Consider the following 19,538-nt stretch of genomic DNA (forward strand, 5'->3'; position numbering starts at 1 on the left):
AAATGGGGGCGGCTTGAATTAAGAGGAAGAAAGAAGGGGATTCCCAAATCAAGCAATGGGCAGAAAAGTCTGCGTTGCCGCAAGGCTGTCATTCTCCCCTGCTGCGGGAAACAAATCCAAAACATGTTACTGTTACCAGCGGTCAACTTCCACGGCTGTTTGAGCTGTCTCGTGTGTTTTGTTATTTTCAACCAGGTGTGTTATTGAGCAAGGTTTTGGCAGGAATCTGGCTTTGGTTTGCTGCATAAATCACATCCTCCAGGGCGATGCTGCCCACACATGACAGGCGTGTATTGACTGACAATTCTCGTAAGCAAAGTTTTTTTTATTTTTTTTATAGTTTTCAGGTTTTTATCGGAGGCGAGTCCAATCATGAAAACCCCACACACTGATTATTGTTATTGTGAATAATCAGAGGAAACCCCCCACCCCATCTCAACCCCCGCCCCCTCCACAACCCCACCCCAACCCCTCCCTTCCCTTTGAGTGACAAATCCACACAACCATACTTTGAGCATCTAACTCCCTCAGCCCTTCCCTCCTCCTCCCACGTCGCCTCTCCCCCCCCCATCTCAGTCAACATCTGTGGTACAGCCCACTCACTATTGGCAGTCTTTCCAATACAAGCTGCTGATCAAATGGGTCGGCTCACTTTAGAGACTGGGGGAAGTGTAGGTTTCAGTGGCTGTTTTGATACAGCAGACAGTGGCATATGTATGTGTCATGTGTGCAGGCGTGTGAGATGTTCACCAGGCAGGGGAATTCAGAATGGCTCGAAAGCCTCCTCGTTCCTCAAGTCTACTGCTGATTAAAAATGTGGTCGGCAGAGATCTTTTGCTTTCTAATTCGGTCCCGACAACTTTACTGTAAAAAGGCTGTGAAACCTGTGACGTTTGGGCAAGGACTTTGACTTTTTGGAGTTTGGAAAAACATGTTGATATCCACCCTAGCACTGTGACACCTTTACAATCTTATTTTATTATTCTTTATTCAAATAGTTTTGTTTTTTATATATATAGCTGCTTGTGTTGACAGTAGTCAACATGTGAGAACTTTGTCTTCTTTTGTCAAAGGTCAAATGTTTTGCAGAATCATAACACATTAGTATCAATACATTTCAAACAATACCCAGCCTTAGTTCCAGGATTTACACACGTGCAGTAGGTGCCGAATGTGAAAACTACGGTGGCCGACAGGGGCAAACGCCCTGCAACTTAAGAAAACATACAAATAGACAAAACACAAGCAAATTACGAAAACAACTTCATTAATTTGACAACACATGCACAGCATTCAGCAAACGCACTGCAAATACACACAACACAACCAAATACATAAACACGCTGCAAATACACACAACACAACCAAATACACAAACGCGCTGCAAATACACACAACACAATCAAATACATAAACGCGCTGCAAATATGAAACGATGCAAAAAGAAAAGCACACAAATCCCGAAAACAAATGCTACAAAAAAACGCTGCATCCAGATTACACAACGGAAGTTCTCCAGACCTCTAGAGCAGTGTTTCTCAAATGGGGGTACGTGTACCCCTAGGGGTACTTTGGAGTAGTGCAGGAGGTACGTGAAAAAATGCTAATTTAAAGTGATGGATTCTAAACATTTGAAATGTAGCATTTAAATGTTTTTGTTTAAAAAAAAGGTTGTTATTTAGGGAATCTATCACTGCCGGTGTTGTATTGTTCCTCTTTATAGAGCGAGAGAGAGGACACGTTCAATCTCAGAACGGTGTGCAACGGTGAGATCATAGACTGTAAATATTAAGTCTATGTTTGAGATTATTGTTTTATGATTATTATTATGTTGAGTATGTTTTCTCTCGTTTGGTGGGTGTGTCTCGGCTCAGGTCACAGGTGATACTCAATCAGCAGAGACGTCTGTAAACTCGTGGTGATAAAACATTTAAAACTGCATCAGCGTTTAAGGTTGACATTTGTTTAAGCCATATTACATGAGAGGGTTTAATTTCGAGGTCCGAAATTACTGAAGTAGGCTATAGGCCTCCTCAAGTGTAATATTGTGATTATACAACAAAATAAGTGATCAATCTGTATTCATATTGTGGAGCAATTTGCTCTTGAAATACAAAAAACAAAAAACATACAGGATTTCTAGTCCCTCCCTGTTTAGTAAACCAGCCAATTTACCGTGGGATTTATCAATCTGAATAAATCCCGCCTGCACATATAAACACAAAACTGCTTTGCTAACTCCAACGTGTTGTAAGTAAGACATCTGCTGAAAAAGTTATTGTATTCATTAGCATGATTGCCATACTGTTTAGTTCACAAACATCCAAAACACCAAAGTACAAACACATAGCGGACCAGACGCAAGCTTTTATTTTGAAAAGTTGAAGCTCGGGGACGGCACCAGCCGGGAGGGCATGAGACAGGAGCATAGACTGTATATTAATAATATATTATATTAGGCTATGTTATTAATAATAATAATATGAATTTAATATACAGTCTATGGACGGGAGGGCATGAGACAGGAGTTCTCTTTTTACTATGCAGCCATACCCGACTGGAGAACTTCCGTTGTGTAATCTGGATGCAGCGTTTTTTTTGTTGCATTTGTTTTCGGGGTTTGTGAGCTTTTCTTTTTGCATCGTTTTTTATTTGCAGCGCGTTTGTGTATTTGGTTGTGTTGTGTGTATTTTCAGCGCGTTTGCTGAATGCTGCGCATGTGTTGTCAAATTAATGAAGTTGTTTTCTTAATTTGCTTGTGTTTTGTCTATTTGCGTGTGTTTTCTTAAAGTGCCCATATTATGAAAAAATCACTTTTTCTGGGATTTGGGGTGTTCTTTTGTGTCTCTGGTGCTTCCACACACATACAAACTTTGAAAAAAATCCATCCATGCTGTTTAGAGTGAGATACGGTTTCTGAATGTGTCCTGCCTTCAGTCTCTGGGTGAGCTGTTCAAAATCGGCACGGCTTGTGACGTCACAAGCTCACTCTGTAGCTAAAAACAGAGACCAGGTGAAAAGAGGATCTGCAGCAGTGAGAGAGAGCGGTGCAGTACAACAAAAATATGGTGTTTTTTGAAAATTAAACCATGTAAACCTATTCTGGTACAACCTTGAATGATGATGAACCTGAAAATGAGCATAATATGGCTGCTTTAAGTTGCAGGGCGTTTGCCCCTGTCGGCCACCGTAGAAAACGGAAAGAAATGAAACAGAAATACAATTTTAGGTACATTCAAAGTAAACTATAATACCAAGTACATCAAGTATAAGATGTGTTATAACTTTAAGACAAAGCCATACTGCCTTTTTAATTGTTTGGCATTACACACATTAAGAGAAATTTCACAAATGATGTGCTCTCTAGTTGTAAAAAAAACACACTAGAAGATTAGAATATAATGGTGCGCCATTACCTTTAGCTTTCTCTCACACATAATTAACAAGTTTGAAATTATGAGGGTGGCCCTTGTGCAATGACCATCAATACTGGTGGTGTTTTTTTCTTTCTTTTTTTCAGTATCTTGAGTCTCAGTTCTCACGAAGAATTTCATGCGGCGTTTTTTCGTAGTGTTCCAAAGTATTGTGTTTAATATCTATGGAAAGAGGAGTTTGACCGTGGAGAGCTGTGGACACGTTTTGTACAGGAGCAGCAACAAAATATGAAAGTTCAAATGCAGTTTTCAACCAGTAGTAACATTGGTTTGGTAGAGGCTAGCAAAAAATGTTGCTGCATGCAAAATGTGGGCTGCAAAAGGTTGCTGAAATACGCTTTTTTTTTAAAACCAGAGCCACTCTGCTCGATTCACTCATGCTGGCAGCACGAGTTCTTTCAATGAATGGCGGTAGGGCTGGACAATATATTGATATTATATCGATATCGTGATATGAGACTAGATATCGTCTTAGATTTTGGATATCGTGAAATCGTAATATACTAGGGTCTTTTCCTGGTGGAAGGTTGCATTAGAGTAAAGTTTTTCTGTACTTAACAGACTGTTTTAGCTGTTCTATTATTTGCCTTTACACTTTGCCTTTACTCATTAAATTGACATTTCTGATGATTATTTATCAAAAATGTCATTGTGTAAATAATGTTTTGTTAAAGCACCTATTGTCCATCCTACAGTATCGTCACAATATCGACATCAAGGTATTTGGTCAAGAACATCGTGATATTTGATTTTCTTCATATCTCCCAGCCGTAAATGGCGGTGATTGGTTTTGGCTCGACTTGGTCACAAACTTTCTCATTTTACATTTAATTCATTTTACAGCTAAACAGAACACTAAACACGGTTTCTGAAAACATTTGAGGTGAGAAATAGGCCATGCAGCAACAGAATCTGGATTCATATTTGATCAGCGCTGCCTAGTTTGACAGTTTGATCGCAGTTCACACGTTAGAAACTTATCGGCTCGGATTGGAAGCTCAACTTTTTTTTATGGTGGAAACTTGCAAATGCCTTAAGGAGCATACAGGGGGAAATCAGAAATCAGAAAAGGATTTATTACCAAGTAAGTAACAGTTAGGAATTTGCCTAGGTTGTTAGTGCATACATAAACATAAAATATGATTATGAAATAAACAAACAATAAATACAGAAACAAATATCTACAACATAACCTTTTAACATTAAGAAAGAAGAGGTTGGAGAAGAACATTATTATCTGATTTGTTCTAATAAAATTTACTAAATCTTTGCTCTTTATAAAGCAAAAAATGCCAAATATTTTCTGGTGACTGCCTCTCAAATTGAAGGATTTGTTTATTTATAGAAATATTTATAGAAATATATATATATATATATATATATATATATATATATATATATATATATATATATATATATATATGTGTATATATATATATATATATATATATATATATATATATTTCTTAATAGTGATTAATCGCTGAATTTCTATAGTTAATTGCGATTAATTGTGCATGATTAAAATTCTATTATTTTGCATTTCAGAACAGTTTTTAAGTACATATTAACAATGGAAAGCAATTCTTCCCAGTGTATTTTGATTGGGAATCAAATAAATGCAAAGAAAGTTACTTTATGAAGTTGACTTTAAGATTTGTAATTGTTTATTATTTATTTATTTATTTACTGTAAACGAAAGAAAAATGTGTGAATCTAGTCACACATTTGAATCTAGAGTCAATATAGTGTTTAGTAACTCCTAAATCATTTTGATTACTCACTGACGTCCAGTGATCACCGGTTAATGAGACAGCGTTTGCACTTTGCAGCAGTTCCAGTGTGGCTGCTTTCTCCGTGTGGCACAGGCTGTGTATGCGTGAAAACTACTGTCCTCCTCGACGGCAATGTATAAGACGGGTCAGAACATGCCAACCGTAGTACGTCTTTAAGACCCGAGTCTTCTACGATGCTGACAGATCTGCGGTTAGTTGCCACCCATTTTGCAAGAGCTGTAGTCATTTTTTGGGATTTGATTTCATCCACAGGTCGGCAACTAGTAGCACTCTCCAGTCATGTTAACTGTACTATGCTTAGCTTGTAGGTGGTGGCTCAAGCTTGACGTGCTTCCGTGATATTTTAATTTGGCTTTACACAATGTGCATGTGGCTTTCGACTTCTGAGCCGTCAGGGAGTTTTGGAAAATTCAGAATTGTGTTGCTGCTGTCTTTCTCCATCATGCCTGCAGCAGTAGGATGTGTTAGGAGGAAGTATGGCAGCTTGATGGTAAGTAAAGGTGCGGCAAAGGGTCAGAGTAGTAGCCTGTTAGGCACGATGCAAAGCCGAGTGAAGTGTAAAATAAATTAATAAATGGCGGCACGCGATTAATGCGATTTAAAATATATTAAAGATTAAAGATTAATATAAAGATTGAATATACAAATACAAAACAATACATTTAAAGATAAAGGGCTTTGGCAAATTGCAAACATCCTAATTTATTTTAAAACATTTTGACTGACTAATTTATCAAAAGAAATAATCACTAAATTAATCAATAATTAAAATGATTAGCCCTACACTCAACTGTTTTCTCTCTCTTACACTGCTGAGTGCCAGTTGGACTTTCCACCAGTCAGTCATTCAGTATTTTTGCCAGTCAGTCAGTCAGTCAGTCAGTCAGTCAGTCTGACCAGCTGCCAGTGGTGCAGTCAGACTGGATGTTTGGCTGTGAGGAGAGTGCAGCGTTGCGGTCTTCCTAAATAGTGGTTGGCTTCGCTCGGCTGACAAAACATGTCGTCTTGGCCGGCGGTCGTGTACTAGTCAACCACAGGGTGTGTGTGTGTGTGTGTGTGTGTGTGTGTGTGTGTGTGTGTGTGTGTGTGTGTGTGTGTGTGTCTCTCAGTGGACAAATTAGCCCATTTTTGTTCAAACAGTAGCTGCTACTTTGCAATGCAAAGCAAGTTATTAATAATTTGACTGTGGTTGGAAGAAGTATTTCCACTTTACTGGCTCCCTGTCTAGTCCCTTCAGATTTTCCAGTAAGCAACTTTGACTGTATATTTAAATATGTCATGAAATACATCTATATGCATATTATATGTATATATGTAACACTTGGATCCAAACCCAGTAAAGAAAAGTTATTTCTTCCTGGTTAAAGTTCACAATCAGAGTTGTATAACTTGGTTGAATAGTGAAATCTCAATCCTTTGAAATTACTTTAAGTTGTTTTTACTGGCATGTCAAAGGTCACGGTATTGAAGTATTAGACTGCATTGTGTGGTTTAGTTAAGAAGCAATGAAGCCCTCTGTGGTTTCTCTCTAATTTGAACTCACTTAGTTTTTTTTGTCAAATGTAGTGAGCCTGATTGGGATGCCTTGTTTGTGACAGAACAAGTGATCACAACTGAGCATTGACTTCAATAAATATATGAAAATCAGAACTTGACACCACGGTCAACAATGTAGTGAAATTTGAATCATGACATAACTATGACAGATCTCAAAATAACAGGATTAAACAATGTTAGGATGCATGGCTTTAAATAATGGACTGATTATTTAACATAATTGGATCTTGGAAATGTAACAATGGAATTTTTTTTTTTGCCAGAAGCTGATCTCTCTCAGATGTCGATGTGGTTTTCAGTCCCTGTTTGTTGGCTTCAAATGAAGTTGTTCCTGCTGATGGTCAAAGCTGTTAATAAATCACAGAACTGAGCGTTAGTCAGACTGGGGAAACACCTCTGTCCATTTCTATTCCTGTAGAACATCTCTCACAATTGTGACAAATCTACTGATGGTTGTTGTACCTGTACATCTGGGCAGTCCCAAGGGGAATCAACCCCTCAACCTTTACTGTCATCACAGTTGCTTTTCCTGCGCAGGCGTAAAATAAGAGGTTCTCATTTTTGTAATTGTCAATTATCAGTGGATTCACTGTGAGAAGAGGGGGTGACTGTCCCTTATGTGCACAATGGTCTTTTATTAAAGGGGTAGTCCAGCAATTTGGTATTGCATTTCCATAAAGTTTAGGGCCTTAAAAAGGCAGATTAAAGTGGTTCAAATTGTAGCAGCAGCCAGTCGAGATATTCTGACTTTTAGTTCTGAGTGCAGGTCAAGCTCCAAAAACACTGGATACGTTTTGTGTGTTTCGTTTACGTTAAAGCTTTAGCGCGTAACTTTTTGATATTAATGAACGTCCGTTACATTCAAGCCATTGCCAAATGAGTTGCTACAAAGCTAATTAAGACGATCAGCTCCACACAACTCTCTCTGTGTTTCTCAGGATGGCTATGTTCAGAAGATTGTGTCGTCCGGTGACTTTCCCGCTCAGAAACTTGAGTGAAGATAATGACCTCTTCTGAAGAGTCCGTCATAGGGCTGGATGATTAATCGAAAAATAATCGTAACCGAAATTCAGACCCTATAACCGACGTAATTTTACCAAGTCGGTTATTTCGGTCTTTTAATCCTATTAATATTTCCGCGGCCGCCCACTGTGTGTTAATGTACTTTCCCCTTAAAACATATTACGGCCGCCGCGTGTGTAGTCATGTGACTCCGCCCCGTCCAGTCTGCGACCATAGGTGCTTTCCGATCGGATAGTACTTGTACTTTTTAGAGGAAAAGTACACTTCTAAGCAGTTCTAAGAACTACTCTCCCCCAAAATCTTTTTTTCCGTTTGCATTCCCACTGGCCAAGTGGCCATAGGGACTGGTAGGAGGGGTAAGGGAGCGACGCAAGCACGGCAACGGTCTTTATAGCATCGTCACTAGACCTTAGCGCCACATACAACAACAACAAATGATGCTAATACTTGTGCACTTTTCCTATATTAAATGCACATCCATTCTCGTAGTAATTCACGTAATGTTTTGCTCAACACAGACGGGGCTTTATTATACTACTCGGAACAGACCCCGCCTCTGCCTGCTGCGCTGTGTGTGTGTGTGTGTGTGTGTGTGTGTGTGTGTGTGTGTGTGTGTGTGTGTGTTTAGAGAGTTTAACTCCGAAAAGACAGTTAACCACAGGTTCCCGTTAATCTTATGATGGACATTTATTATTTATTTTCTACATTTTTAGGAAACTTTTTTTTTTACATTAAAACTTAAATTACTTTTTTTATAAGACGTTTTTATTTCATTGTAAAATCTACTGTTGTAGATTTCAGTTCAGTTGTTTGAAATATTTAACAAATAAGCATTAATTGCTATCTGTGTACTGTTTCCTTATTTTAGAATCACAAAGATAGGATTATGCACTCTTTCATTAGAAAAAATAACCGTGAACATATTTACAGTATAAGAAAAGATTTTTTTTTTTTAAATAATCATTCAATAATCGTAATCGAGCTAACTTGTTCGATTAATCGTGATTAATTAATTAATTAATCATGCGTGTCCTCCTTGGCTACTAGCAACTGCGTGTAGGGCAGCAGAAACTACGCACTATAGCTTTAAAGTGCCTGTATTATGAGAAAAACACTTTTTCTGGGATTTGGGGTGTTATTTTGTGTCTCTGGTGCTTCCACACGCATACAAACTTGGAAAAAAACCCATCTGTGCTGTTTTGAGTGAGATGGGGTTTCTGAATGTATCCTGCCTTCAGTCTCTGGGTGAACTGGTCAAAATCGGCAGGGCTTTCTACGTCAATGGCCGAAACATTTGGTGTGTGCTAACCACTTTAGCTAATACCACATCAGCTAGCTGTTTCTCCAACTTCGGTCAGTACAAGGCAGGATTAGCCGGGAGACTTCTTCTAAAGGGCGCACTTCCAACGTTGCGTGGAATACCTTCAGACGAGGGACATGTAAGTACTTCTATACATTTTCTTTTGTAGATTAGGGTGAACTTGTGTGTGTTGTAGCAGTGTTTTGCCATTGAGAACGAGGTGGCTAACCGCTAGCGGCACTAGTAGCAGCACTAGCCTGCTAACCTCCTTCTCAATGGCAAAACACTGCTACAACACACAAGAGTTCACCCTAATCTACAAAAGAAATTGTATAGAACTACTTACAAGTCCCTTGTCTGCTAGCGCTGCTGCTAGCGCTGCTGCTAGCTAGTAGTAGTAGTAGCTAGCTAGTAGTCTTTACCTAGCTATGGCGCATGTGCGACTCCCAACAGAGATGGGATAGAAGTGAGAGGTCTCACTCTGTAGCTAAAACAGAGAGCTCAACACACAGGGTAAAAAGAGGAGCTGCAGCAATGTGCAGTACAACAAAAATATGGTGTTTTTTGAAAAGTAAACCATGTAAACCTATTCTGGTACAACCTCAAAATACAATTATGAACCTGAAAATGAGCATAATATGAGCACTTTAACATGGCGTTAAGTTAAATGTCCAAGCCCAGGCCGAAATAACCCTCTATGACATCATCTGACAGACCAGCTGTTTTCTCATTGTTTTCTGAAGTTGAGTAGTACTCCTCATAACAAGACTACTGAACTTGATGCGTTTTAAATTGGTGGGAAACTATTTAAAAATGTACAATTCTTGCAGGTCAGTTTTTAGAGTTTAAAATGCTGATTGCACTTTGAAATCAAATAGCTGTTCTATACTCTCACCTCTTAAAGTTCAGTTTCTTTGAATACATTATCATATCAGCAATGTCAGAATTAAGTTGTATCACACATGTACCAGCTAAAGTGGTTTGATGGAAGGTAGTGTGAGGAATATTTAAGATACACAAAAATACCATCTGTCTGCTGTGTTTTTGTGAGAAAAAAATGAGCTTTTATCTCTGCTGTGGCTTAACAACTATCAGCTGTTCTGAGGTCGCAGACATTAACATGTTTATTGCAGGAATTCATACCAATGACGATGATGACCAGAATACGATAAATCACACAGTCACCACCCAGAATGACCTTATCTGTCTGATATTCTTAATTCTTAATTTTTCCTGTGTGTGTGTGTGTGTGTGTGTGTGTGTGTGTGTGAGTGAGAAAGAGAGTGTGTGAGAGAACCAGAGAAAGTGTGCTCTCATTATTGCTGTCACATAGGCAGGATCACACCTTTTACTTTCTGTGCTTCTGAACAATTTCTTAAGATTTCGCTCAAGTTGACCTCGGTGGACACTTTATTAAAGCAGCTTTACAGTCAGCTCCCTTTAAAAAAAAAAAAAAGCAAAAGTCAATTAGAAAAATAATATAATAACACATTTTTAAAGTGGCGCTGCAAAGCGTAAAGGGATAAAATAAATTGTAGTTGTAAACAATAAAAAAAAAATGGAATGGGGGAAAAAAAGAAGATGTAAGAGAGCTGATGATTATGCAGCTGCAGATTGTCCTTCGAATTAAAATATCAATAAACATACTTTTTTTTTTTTTTATCCCCAAACATTGTTTAAAAATTACTGGCTGACAATTAACTGTTTACCTCCTTTCAGTACACTTCAACTAATGTCATTGCTTACATTTTAACTGCCTTTTCCAATACTTTCAGTGCTTGGACCTAATTCATTTTAATGCCTGTACAGTATTTCCCTCTTTCAAAGAACATGTAACGCTGCTGCTCTTCTTACAGTTCATGCTCTTTCAGCTGCTCCTTACCTCCCAGCAATCTTTCTTCAGAATATGAATCCTCTAGTCTCTGACTCTAAACAACCTTACCTTAGATATTAGTCATAATGCTGTGAAGCACATGAAAGAACACGACTGCCTTCAGTCGAGAGGAAATGGCATCAGTACAATGGTAACTTTAATTTTAGCTGGTAACTATTTTTTTTTTCAAGCTTGTGGCACAGTGGTTTTAGTGCAGGAAGCCAACCATGCAAGCAAGTACTTCACCTTAAACAGTTCTTAGTTAAGAATACATTTAGCAGGATAAATTACCAACAGAATGGTGTTATTTATTTTCAATCCACTAACACCAAAATAATTTGTTACACATTTATTATGTTTTGAATCCGTTTTGTTTTTTGTTTTTCCTTGCTTCACCTGCATGGCCTTGTACATTGCTGTAGTGACCTTAAAAATCACCAGAGCTGCTGAAAATCCTCCAGTTAAGGTTTATTTTTTTTTATTTTGGAAACAGAAACTCTTCTGCTTACACCTCTACAGCCTGCATTCCCAAAACTTCCTGCAATCACCAAACATTTCCTTTTCAATCCTCCTGCAGAAACTTATCCATGCCTTCAGCTTTTAGATTCATCTGTGATCTACCTCTGTCCCAGTACATTTAAATAATAATAATAATAATAATAATAATAATAACTTTATTTATATAGCACTTTTTAAAACAAAGTTACAAAGTGCTTAACAAGACAATAATACCATGGCAGACCAACAATGATAAAACAATTTAAAACTATTTAAGTTTTACATTATTGGAAAAAAGGATCAACACGAGAGAATAAGTATAATACAAGAATAATAATATTAAATTATCAGGTTTTAATGGCAATTTCAGCATAAGGTACTAACTATTTAAATAAATATATATCAATAACACATTTGAAAACACGTTACACAACTATCAGGGTATATTTAAAATATAAGTGTAGATAATGCCATTACGTATACTATAGATTTAAACAGATAAAAGTACCATTCAGGCCACAAAGTCTGTAAAAGGGCACTTTTTAAAAAAGGGATTTAAATATCTCTTCAGCTGTTGAATATTACACATTCTGGTTTGTGTTGGAATCTAGCCGCCACTCTGTTATGCTTTATACTTGCCACCATTTAATAAAAACAAACAGTTGGTATAACTGATACATTACCAATATATACTTCATTTAATTCCCACAGTTACCAGCACTGGCCTACATGTGCACATCTGTAATTGTCAGAAGACAACCTTTGCTGAGCACATTTCTCGCACCGTTTCCTGGCATTAGTTTCTTGCATGATGCTGTTTGCCAGCCAGTCAGCAGGTGTAGGGAGGAGTCGCTTCTCAGACCGTCAGTTAACCCTCTGTCTCAACCGTCCTCCTGATATTACGTGGAACTAAAATGTCATGAGCCCGACCTGTGTGTGTGTGTGTGTGTGTGTGTGTGTGTGTGTGTGTGTGTGTGTGAGGTCAAGAGATAGATGGAAAAAGGCCTGTCGCTGTCTGTCTTTCTCACGCACACACAGGACAAGTTGTTTTAATTAGCCAGAAGCTAATAGCTACTTACTTACAAATACTAATATATATATATATATTTAAAGAAATACTTAGGAATAAAAAATCACTAACTAAAAGCATGAACAGTCTCTTCCAAACAAACTGAAGACAGCTGCGTTTACTGTTTTCATGTTTGAACATGAAAAATATAGTTTCTGTTTTACAGCCAAGAAGCAAAAACATTTGTCATCTTCCGTTGTTCACTGACAAAAATATTTGTCTTGAAACATGAATCATCTGGTGAGGTAAAATTCTTATTAGTCTTTAAACAGGTGAGCTTTTTCTAAAGTGTGTCTGGTTTCTAGTGAAGCCAAAGTAAAATGTAAACAGATAAAATCACAATCAGTTTTGTTTAAACAGGCCGATTTGTATTAGAAGTTCAACCACCTGACCTCACCTGCACATTTGTCATTAAAAATGAGAATAAACACACACAAAATAAATGAGTGAAACAGTCAATAAGTCACTGTTAGTAGGAATTAACATCTAAAGCTCATTAATAGAAAATGTTAATGACCTGTGTGCATGCAGGTTGTTTTTCAATGCTTTTGGCCTTTAAACTGGTTTAAGAGAACTGTCAGGTTTTAATGTCAGTTTCAGCATAAGGCACTTTTTTATTTTTTAGTGCATAGAGGGAGCTCTTAATAACAGTATCTGCACACCAACTAACTAACTAATTTATTTAAATAAATATATATCAATAATACATTTGAAAACATGTTACACAACTATCAGGGTGTCTCCTGGAAAAGTCTTAAAATGTGTGAAAATCAAATTCAAAGCCTTGGTTCTGATTACAGTTAAAAGCAGCACTTTATTGTCAAATGGAATTTTAAAGCGGTTAAATATGTTGTGGTTTCTTGGACTTCCTTTTTCTGGTGCCAGATCTTAAACCAGTCATGTTGAATTCTGCATCCTCTAACAGCCACCACTTTTCATTTATTCATTAATTCAACTATATTTGGGGCATTTTATGTCTCTATTGGAGATGCAACAAACGTCCCCTGCTGGATTCAAACCACTGACATTGCAGTTCAGGGTTGTTGGCTGAACATTGGTCTCGCATTGCCAGACCTTCCTCAACAGCGCTGCGGAGGAAGGTCTGGCTAGTCCACACAGCATTCCTTGATGGGAGAGAAACGTGCTCTGGTTTGTTGTGATTATTTTAAACCAATCACAATCGTCTTGGGCGGCGCTAAGCACCGTACGGAGCATCGGTGTCGCTGAAAAATAGCCTCGGGAAGGAACTAGTTTTGATGGAACATGTGTACGTTCAAAAGTTGTTTTAGTCGTGCAACAGAAAACTCAGATTGGACAGATAGTCTAGCTAGCTGTCTGGATTTACCCTGCAGAGATCTGAGGAGCAGTTAACCATAGTCCTCATATATCCACTGGAGTTTAGAATGCCAACACAAAGAACTGAAAAGTGAGGGACATCTAGCCGAAAATGAGGGCCGTGCAGGCGGATCTTCCGGCGGCAGCGAAACAATCCTGTAAATGAGCCGTCGTCAATAAAGACTAGCCAAAGCCATGGATTACCATTAAAAGGGTCATTCCAGTATTAAGTACTGCACTGCTACAAAGTTAGAGTTGGAGGACTTGAGAGAGAGACAGGTAGAAAAAAAGATAAAAATCAAAGCAGCAGAGGCTGAAATATCCTGACTTTTAGTCATTAGTAAGGGTGGACTGGATCCTACGTTTTCTATAATGCAACTCTGTTGTGTCTTTCATTTGACTCTTCCTGCTCATGTCTTTTTTGACCTCACACTCTGTAACACAAGCTTTATCTAAAAAGAAAAACACAAAAAACTAAGTGTATAGCTCAAACTTGGAAGGCCTTCTGAATGTTAAGAAATCGTCTCTTAAATCTCTTTGCAAATCACACGACTCGAGAAGGTTCTATAAGGTCGAGAAAGCCGCTGCTCGTAACGAGCGATTTGCGGTCGTGGCCTTTCACTGGTGGGCGGGGTCAGTCACAGGAGGCCGTCATAGCCAGAGACGCACACACACACGCACGCACACACACACACACACACACACACACACCCTGAAAGTACAAACTGTCAGAGTGAAAGATAAAAATTCGACTCCTGTCAACGACGAACACAAAAACAATCAACTGTCGCTCTCTTCTGCTTCATAACTGAACACTGACACTCACATTTACACCGGTACTTTCTCTCTCTCTCTTTCTTTTCGCTTTCTCTCTCTCTCTCTCTCTCTCTCTCTCTCTCTCTCTCTCTGCCACCACAGCAGTGGTATTACTATAGCGTCTGATGTGGTCTCTCTCATCTCATCTAACCATCTCTTTTCCTCTTTCTCTCCACCATTGTTACCTCCATCTTTATCATTGTATCTTCTCTTTCGTCTTTCCTTTTCTGACCTGCTGTCTTCCTTTCTCGTGTTCCACCTGTTGCTCTCTCCTTTCTCCTTCACTCCGTTTTTGAACTGTTCATTTCCCTTATATCCTCCTCTTCTCTCTACCGTTCTTAATTTTCTCTCCTCTCCTCTTTGTTCTTATTTATTCATCTGTGTTTCTTTTTATTTCCTCTTTCTTTTCTGTCTTTGATTCCTTTTCTCCTCTTTTCTTTTTAGGTCGTCTCTGTATCCCTCTTTCCCTCCAATCCTTTCTATTTCTCTGCTGTCTTTTGACAACCGTCTATTCAATTTTCAATACTTCTTTTCTCCTGTTTTCCTTTTTCTGCTTTTCTAAAAAACAAACAAACAAAAAAAACTTCATTTGTATAATACTTTTGTCCACACTGTTGTAAGTTACTTGTGTGTAAGTAACTTCAACGTAAAAATGGAGAGAAACTAGTACATAAAAATGTACCAAAAAAAAGGTTAGAGAAAAATATAGAACAGTAAACAGAATAAACAAGAAAACATGGTACAACATACAACATTGAACTGTTTAAATTAGAAGCAGACCTTCCAGTAAAAGTGAGTTTTAAGAAATGAATTAAAGGTGCTGTAAGCGATGATATTTTAACTCAACTGCCAGACAAATACCCAAACAAACTTCACTAAGGGCCACACTGGAAAATGACATTAAGGGCCAGACATGTTTGACATGCTTTTTATTCAACCAAAAATATCAAATACCTTTTGACTGTATTATTCCTGTCTCATATGGCTTTCTCACTTACAGTTTGGTCAACATAAAGCTCTAAAAAGTCAGCAATTAAGTTCCTTAGCCATCATAGAGTTTAGCAAATCAAGCAAAACAATGATTACATTTTTTACAACAACCTGTTTCACAGCCTGAATGTAATGTAAACTCTTTGGTTCTGTGGGAATTTCTGAGTCTCAAATCTGCCAAATTCTGCTTTGAGTGTCGCATAACTGCGGTCTGAAAAACAGTTTCCCGTCTTTTTGGTTTGGCTCACATCTAGGGCAAAATCTATCGTGAACCTAAATTGATATGTGGGCCAGATCAAAATTTGCGAGGGGCCGGATTTGGCCCGCGGGCCTTGAGTTTGACACGTGTATTAAAGTGCTCATATTATGCTTTTTGGCTTTTTCCCTGTCTTATATATCTTTTTTGTGCATGTTATAGGTTTTACAAAGTGAAAAAGTCCAAAGTCCACCCCAAAGAGACTTACCATCTCCAACAGAAAACATTGTTCATAAACTGCTCCAAACAGCTCTATTGTAGTCCAGCCTTTACTTCAGAGACAGACGTGGTCACTTTGGAACACACGTTATAATGCTCGCCTAGCTGCTAGAGTGGCACGCCCTCATACTCTGCAACTGACTAGCTAGTAGTCCTTACCTAGCTACTGCTCATGTGCAACTCCCAACAGAGATGGGATAGAAGTGAGATGTCTCACTCTGTAGCTAAAACAGAGACCAGAACACAGGGTGAAAAGAGGAGCTGCAGCAATGTGCAGTACAACAAAAATATGGTGTTTTTTGAAAATTAAACCATGTAAACCTATTCTGATATAACCTCTAAATACAATTATGAACCTGAAGATGAGCATAATATGAGCACTTTAAAGGATGCTACTAGCTAATAATTATTAAATGAATTATTAAATTGTGCCTCCCTCCCTCCTCCTCTCTCTCCGTCCAGGTGAGCAGAAGCGTTACCAGGTGGTGATCCACGGTATCGAGCCGCTGCTGGAGACGCCTCTGCAGTGGCTGAGCGAACACCTCAGCCACCCCGACAACTTCCTGCACATCTGCGTCACACCCGTCCCCTCTGACTGAGGCCACGCCTGCCCCACTTCACGGTCACCTGGCCGACCGACCGACCCGCCAGCCGGCTGGGTAACTACGGAACGGTAGCGCTAAAACCGCGGGAACTCTGAACTAACAGACTCTTTAACGAGAAGGAGATCAGGATCTTCTAGATACAGACGAACAAAGGATGTGAAGGAGGGATTTAACAAACCTCCTTTTCTATCTATTTATATTTCTACTCCTTCTATCTCTACTACTACTCCTCTTTTCCCCCTCAGAAAACCTGTTTATAGGACGCAAGGATGAAAAGATCTTCTCTTCCTCCTCTGCTCCCAAAAGAAAAAAAGACATTTCTTTAGGTGAAGAGGTGGTTGAGCGAGCAGAGGATCACTCCTTTCTACTCAATCTCGCATCTTCTCCTCTTCTACTCCTCTCCAAACATACAAACAAACATCTCCACAGGAGGAGAGGAGGTAAATCGATTCCCTCGTTTTTTTTGTTTTCGTTTTTTTTTCATCTGGCCATACATCTTCCTCCTTGTCTAGTCCAAGAGAAAGACTGTCCTGTGGACAGGGAGACACGTTTGTTTGGGATTATGGGAGAGGCGTATCCAGTCCTGCTGAAGTTGCCTTAGTAACCACGTTCATGTATTTTCATCGCCATCCTCGTTGACCCTGCGAAAAAAAACAAACATCCGGACACACAGAAAAGTTTACATCACTAACTTCAATGTCATTTCCAAATGCTCTCCAGGAACGTCTGGGGCTTTGTTTTTAACTTTCCACGGAGGATTTTCTGTCAGGTATGCTGCTTGCATTAACACGTGGCCTCATCTGACAAAGTGAGCTGGAAGAAGAAGAGGACAAGGAGCACTGATCGACACATTTGATTTCTCTGCACTGATCCCAGCACACTTCTGGTCTTCTGGTTTGGACTGAGCATCTTGGTGCCACTGTTGAAATAAGCATCTCATTTTTAAGTTATTTGAAAAAGCAACTTAACAAGCAGACACACGTGACATCACCTGGCACTGTTTCTGAGTTAGTATTACATTGCAGCTTTAACTCAAAAAAACAGTTTAACTCCATTTTTGTTTATTTTCATTTTTTTCCATCTTCACCTTAAAGAGAAATTCCAGTTTCATACGACGTATTTTCAGAGTTGAAATAAACCAGAGTTGCCCTTTGATGGTTACATTGGCTCCTCTATGGGTGATGGGATTCTAAGGCCATGTTCACACTTGGCGTCTTTTTTGACAAGAAAAAGTTGACTAGGGCGCTTTTGTACTAAAAAAAAAAAAAAAAAAAAAAAAAAAGAAGGCTGGCAGCGTTTTTATTCCAAAAAGCAGCCAAGGGCGTCTTTTGTTGCTATAACAACAGCTACTGCTACAATATCCGAGAGCGCTATGTGGAGCGGTGCTAACGTTAGATAAAAGAAAGCGAGTAGAACGAGCTAGAGAAAGGAGAGAGAGAGGCGCTACTAACGTTACATAAAACAAAGCGAGTTCCCTGTACACGGAGCACCCGGTCATATCACAACTCGCTGTGCTCCGACTCCGGCTTTCAAAAAAGCGCTTGACGAAGGGTGTTTTTATTTATTTTTTTTTTTTTATAGAAAAGTTGAACTTTTTTCAACTTCAAAAAGATGCTATGAGCTGCAGAAAACGCGCTCACCACTTTTTTGAAAACACGGTTTACTCCATAGGATTATAATGTAAAACAGGTGCTGGCAGCTTAATATAAGACGCCAAGTGTGAACATAGCCGAAAGCTGTCAAAAAAAAATAAAAAAATAAAAAAATAAAAATCACAATGTTCTTTGTTTTTAACTTGTTTTGTTGTTTTGCGATCTTTGCAGAAGAGAGATGGAGATAACAGATTTTCACGGGGGAACCTTTTGAAAGTGAATCAGCTATTTTTATGAGGTTAAAACAAAGGGGATCATGGGAAGAAGAAAAAAAAACAAAAAAAACTCCACACATGTTTTTAATAGCAGGTGTTGATTTCTCTCCATCAATACAACACCGTTTAGCAGTTTTACCGTCTGTTTAGTCAGGTTTGGTTCGAGCCTCTTTGTCTGCTGCCAAACTTAAATGAGCATCTGGTTTTTGTTTCAAGAACTCGGTTTAGAAAATGAGACAGTCGGCACGATTAGCATTAAGTCTGCAGGCAGTTGTTTGACATGTCCTACATATGAAAATTTTATATTCATATTTAAATTTTAGTTCGTGGACAAAATCGAAACTGGCAAAAGCGAACATGACTTTTGACAGAAAACTGACTTTAGTTGAGGACTGTGCAGACTGGATTACTTTGCTAATATGGAGGCCCTAATTAATAAATCACTGTTTGTTTTTAACACAGTTTGTATGATATATTAACATCTTGTTCTTTCTTTTCATTTTTTTTACATTGGTCCATACTGAAATAAAAATGGCGCTTAAAGTATTCAACTGGCACTGTTATCCAGAATGACTTCAAATAAAAGTGAGTTGATTCAAATATTTAATTGTCAAAGAATGCAGTTATTGATTGTGAAGACAAAAACAGCACAATATGTACTTAAACGCATTTCACAGCACGGAGGATTAAAAAAAACATGATGGACTCTTCAGAAGAGGTCATTATCTTCACTTGGGTTTCTGCGCGGGGAAAGTCACCGGACGCCTCAATCTTCTGAACATAGTCATGTTGAGAAACACAGAGAGAGTTGTGTGGAGCTGATAGTCTTAATTAGCTTTGTAGCAACTCATTTGGCAATGGCTTGAATTAACAGACGTTAATTTATATAAAAAGTTATGC

At 38.5% G+C, this 19,538-nt stretch overlaps 1 protein-coding gene across 2 annotated transcripts in view; it reads left to right on the forward strand.

Moving 5' to 3' along the window:
• Positions 1-19,240, forward strand: part of atg5 (ATG5 autophagy related 5 homolog (S. cerevisiae)) — a 43,855-nt gene extending 24,615 nt beyond the window's left edge. For both annotated transcript variants that reach the window (XM_031298483.2, XM_036006049.1), the window contains exon 8: positions 16,629-19,240. In XM_031298483.2, the coding sequence (XP_031154343.1) occupies positions 16,629-16,765 (137 nt within the window). In that variant the 3' untranslated portion in view covers positions 16,766-19,240. The remainder of the gene's footprint in view (positions 1-16,628) is intronic.
• Positions 19,241-19,538: the final 298 nt, after the last annotated feature.

This window comes from Sander lucioperca, chromosome 10 (assembly GCF_008315115.2).
Source record: "Sander lucioperca isolate FBNREF2018 chromosome 10, SLUC_FBN_1.2, whole genome shotgun sequence".
Lineage (NCBI taxonomy): Eukaryota > Metazoa > Chordata > Actinopteri > Perciformes > Percidae > Sander > Sander lucioperca.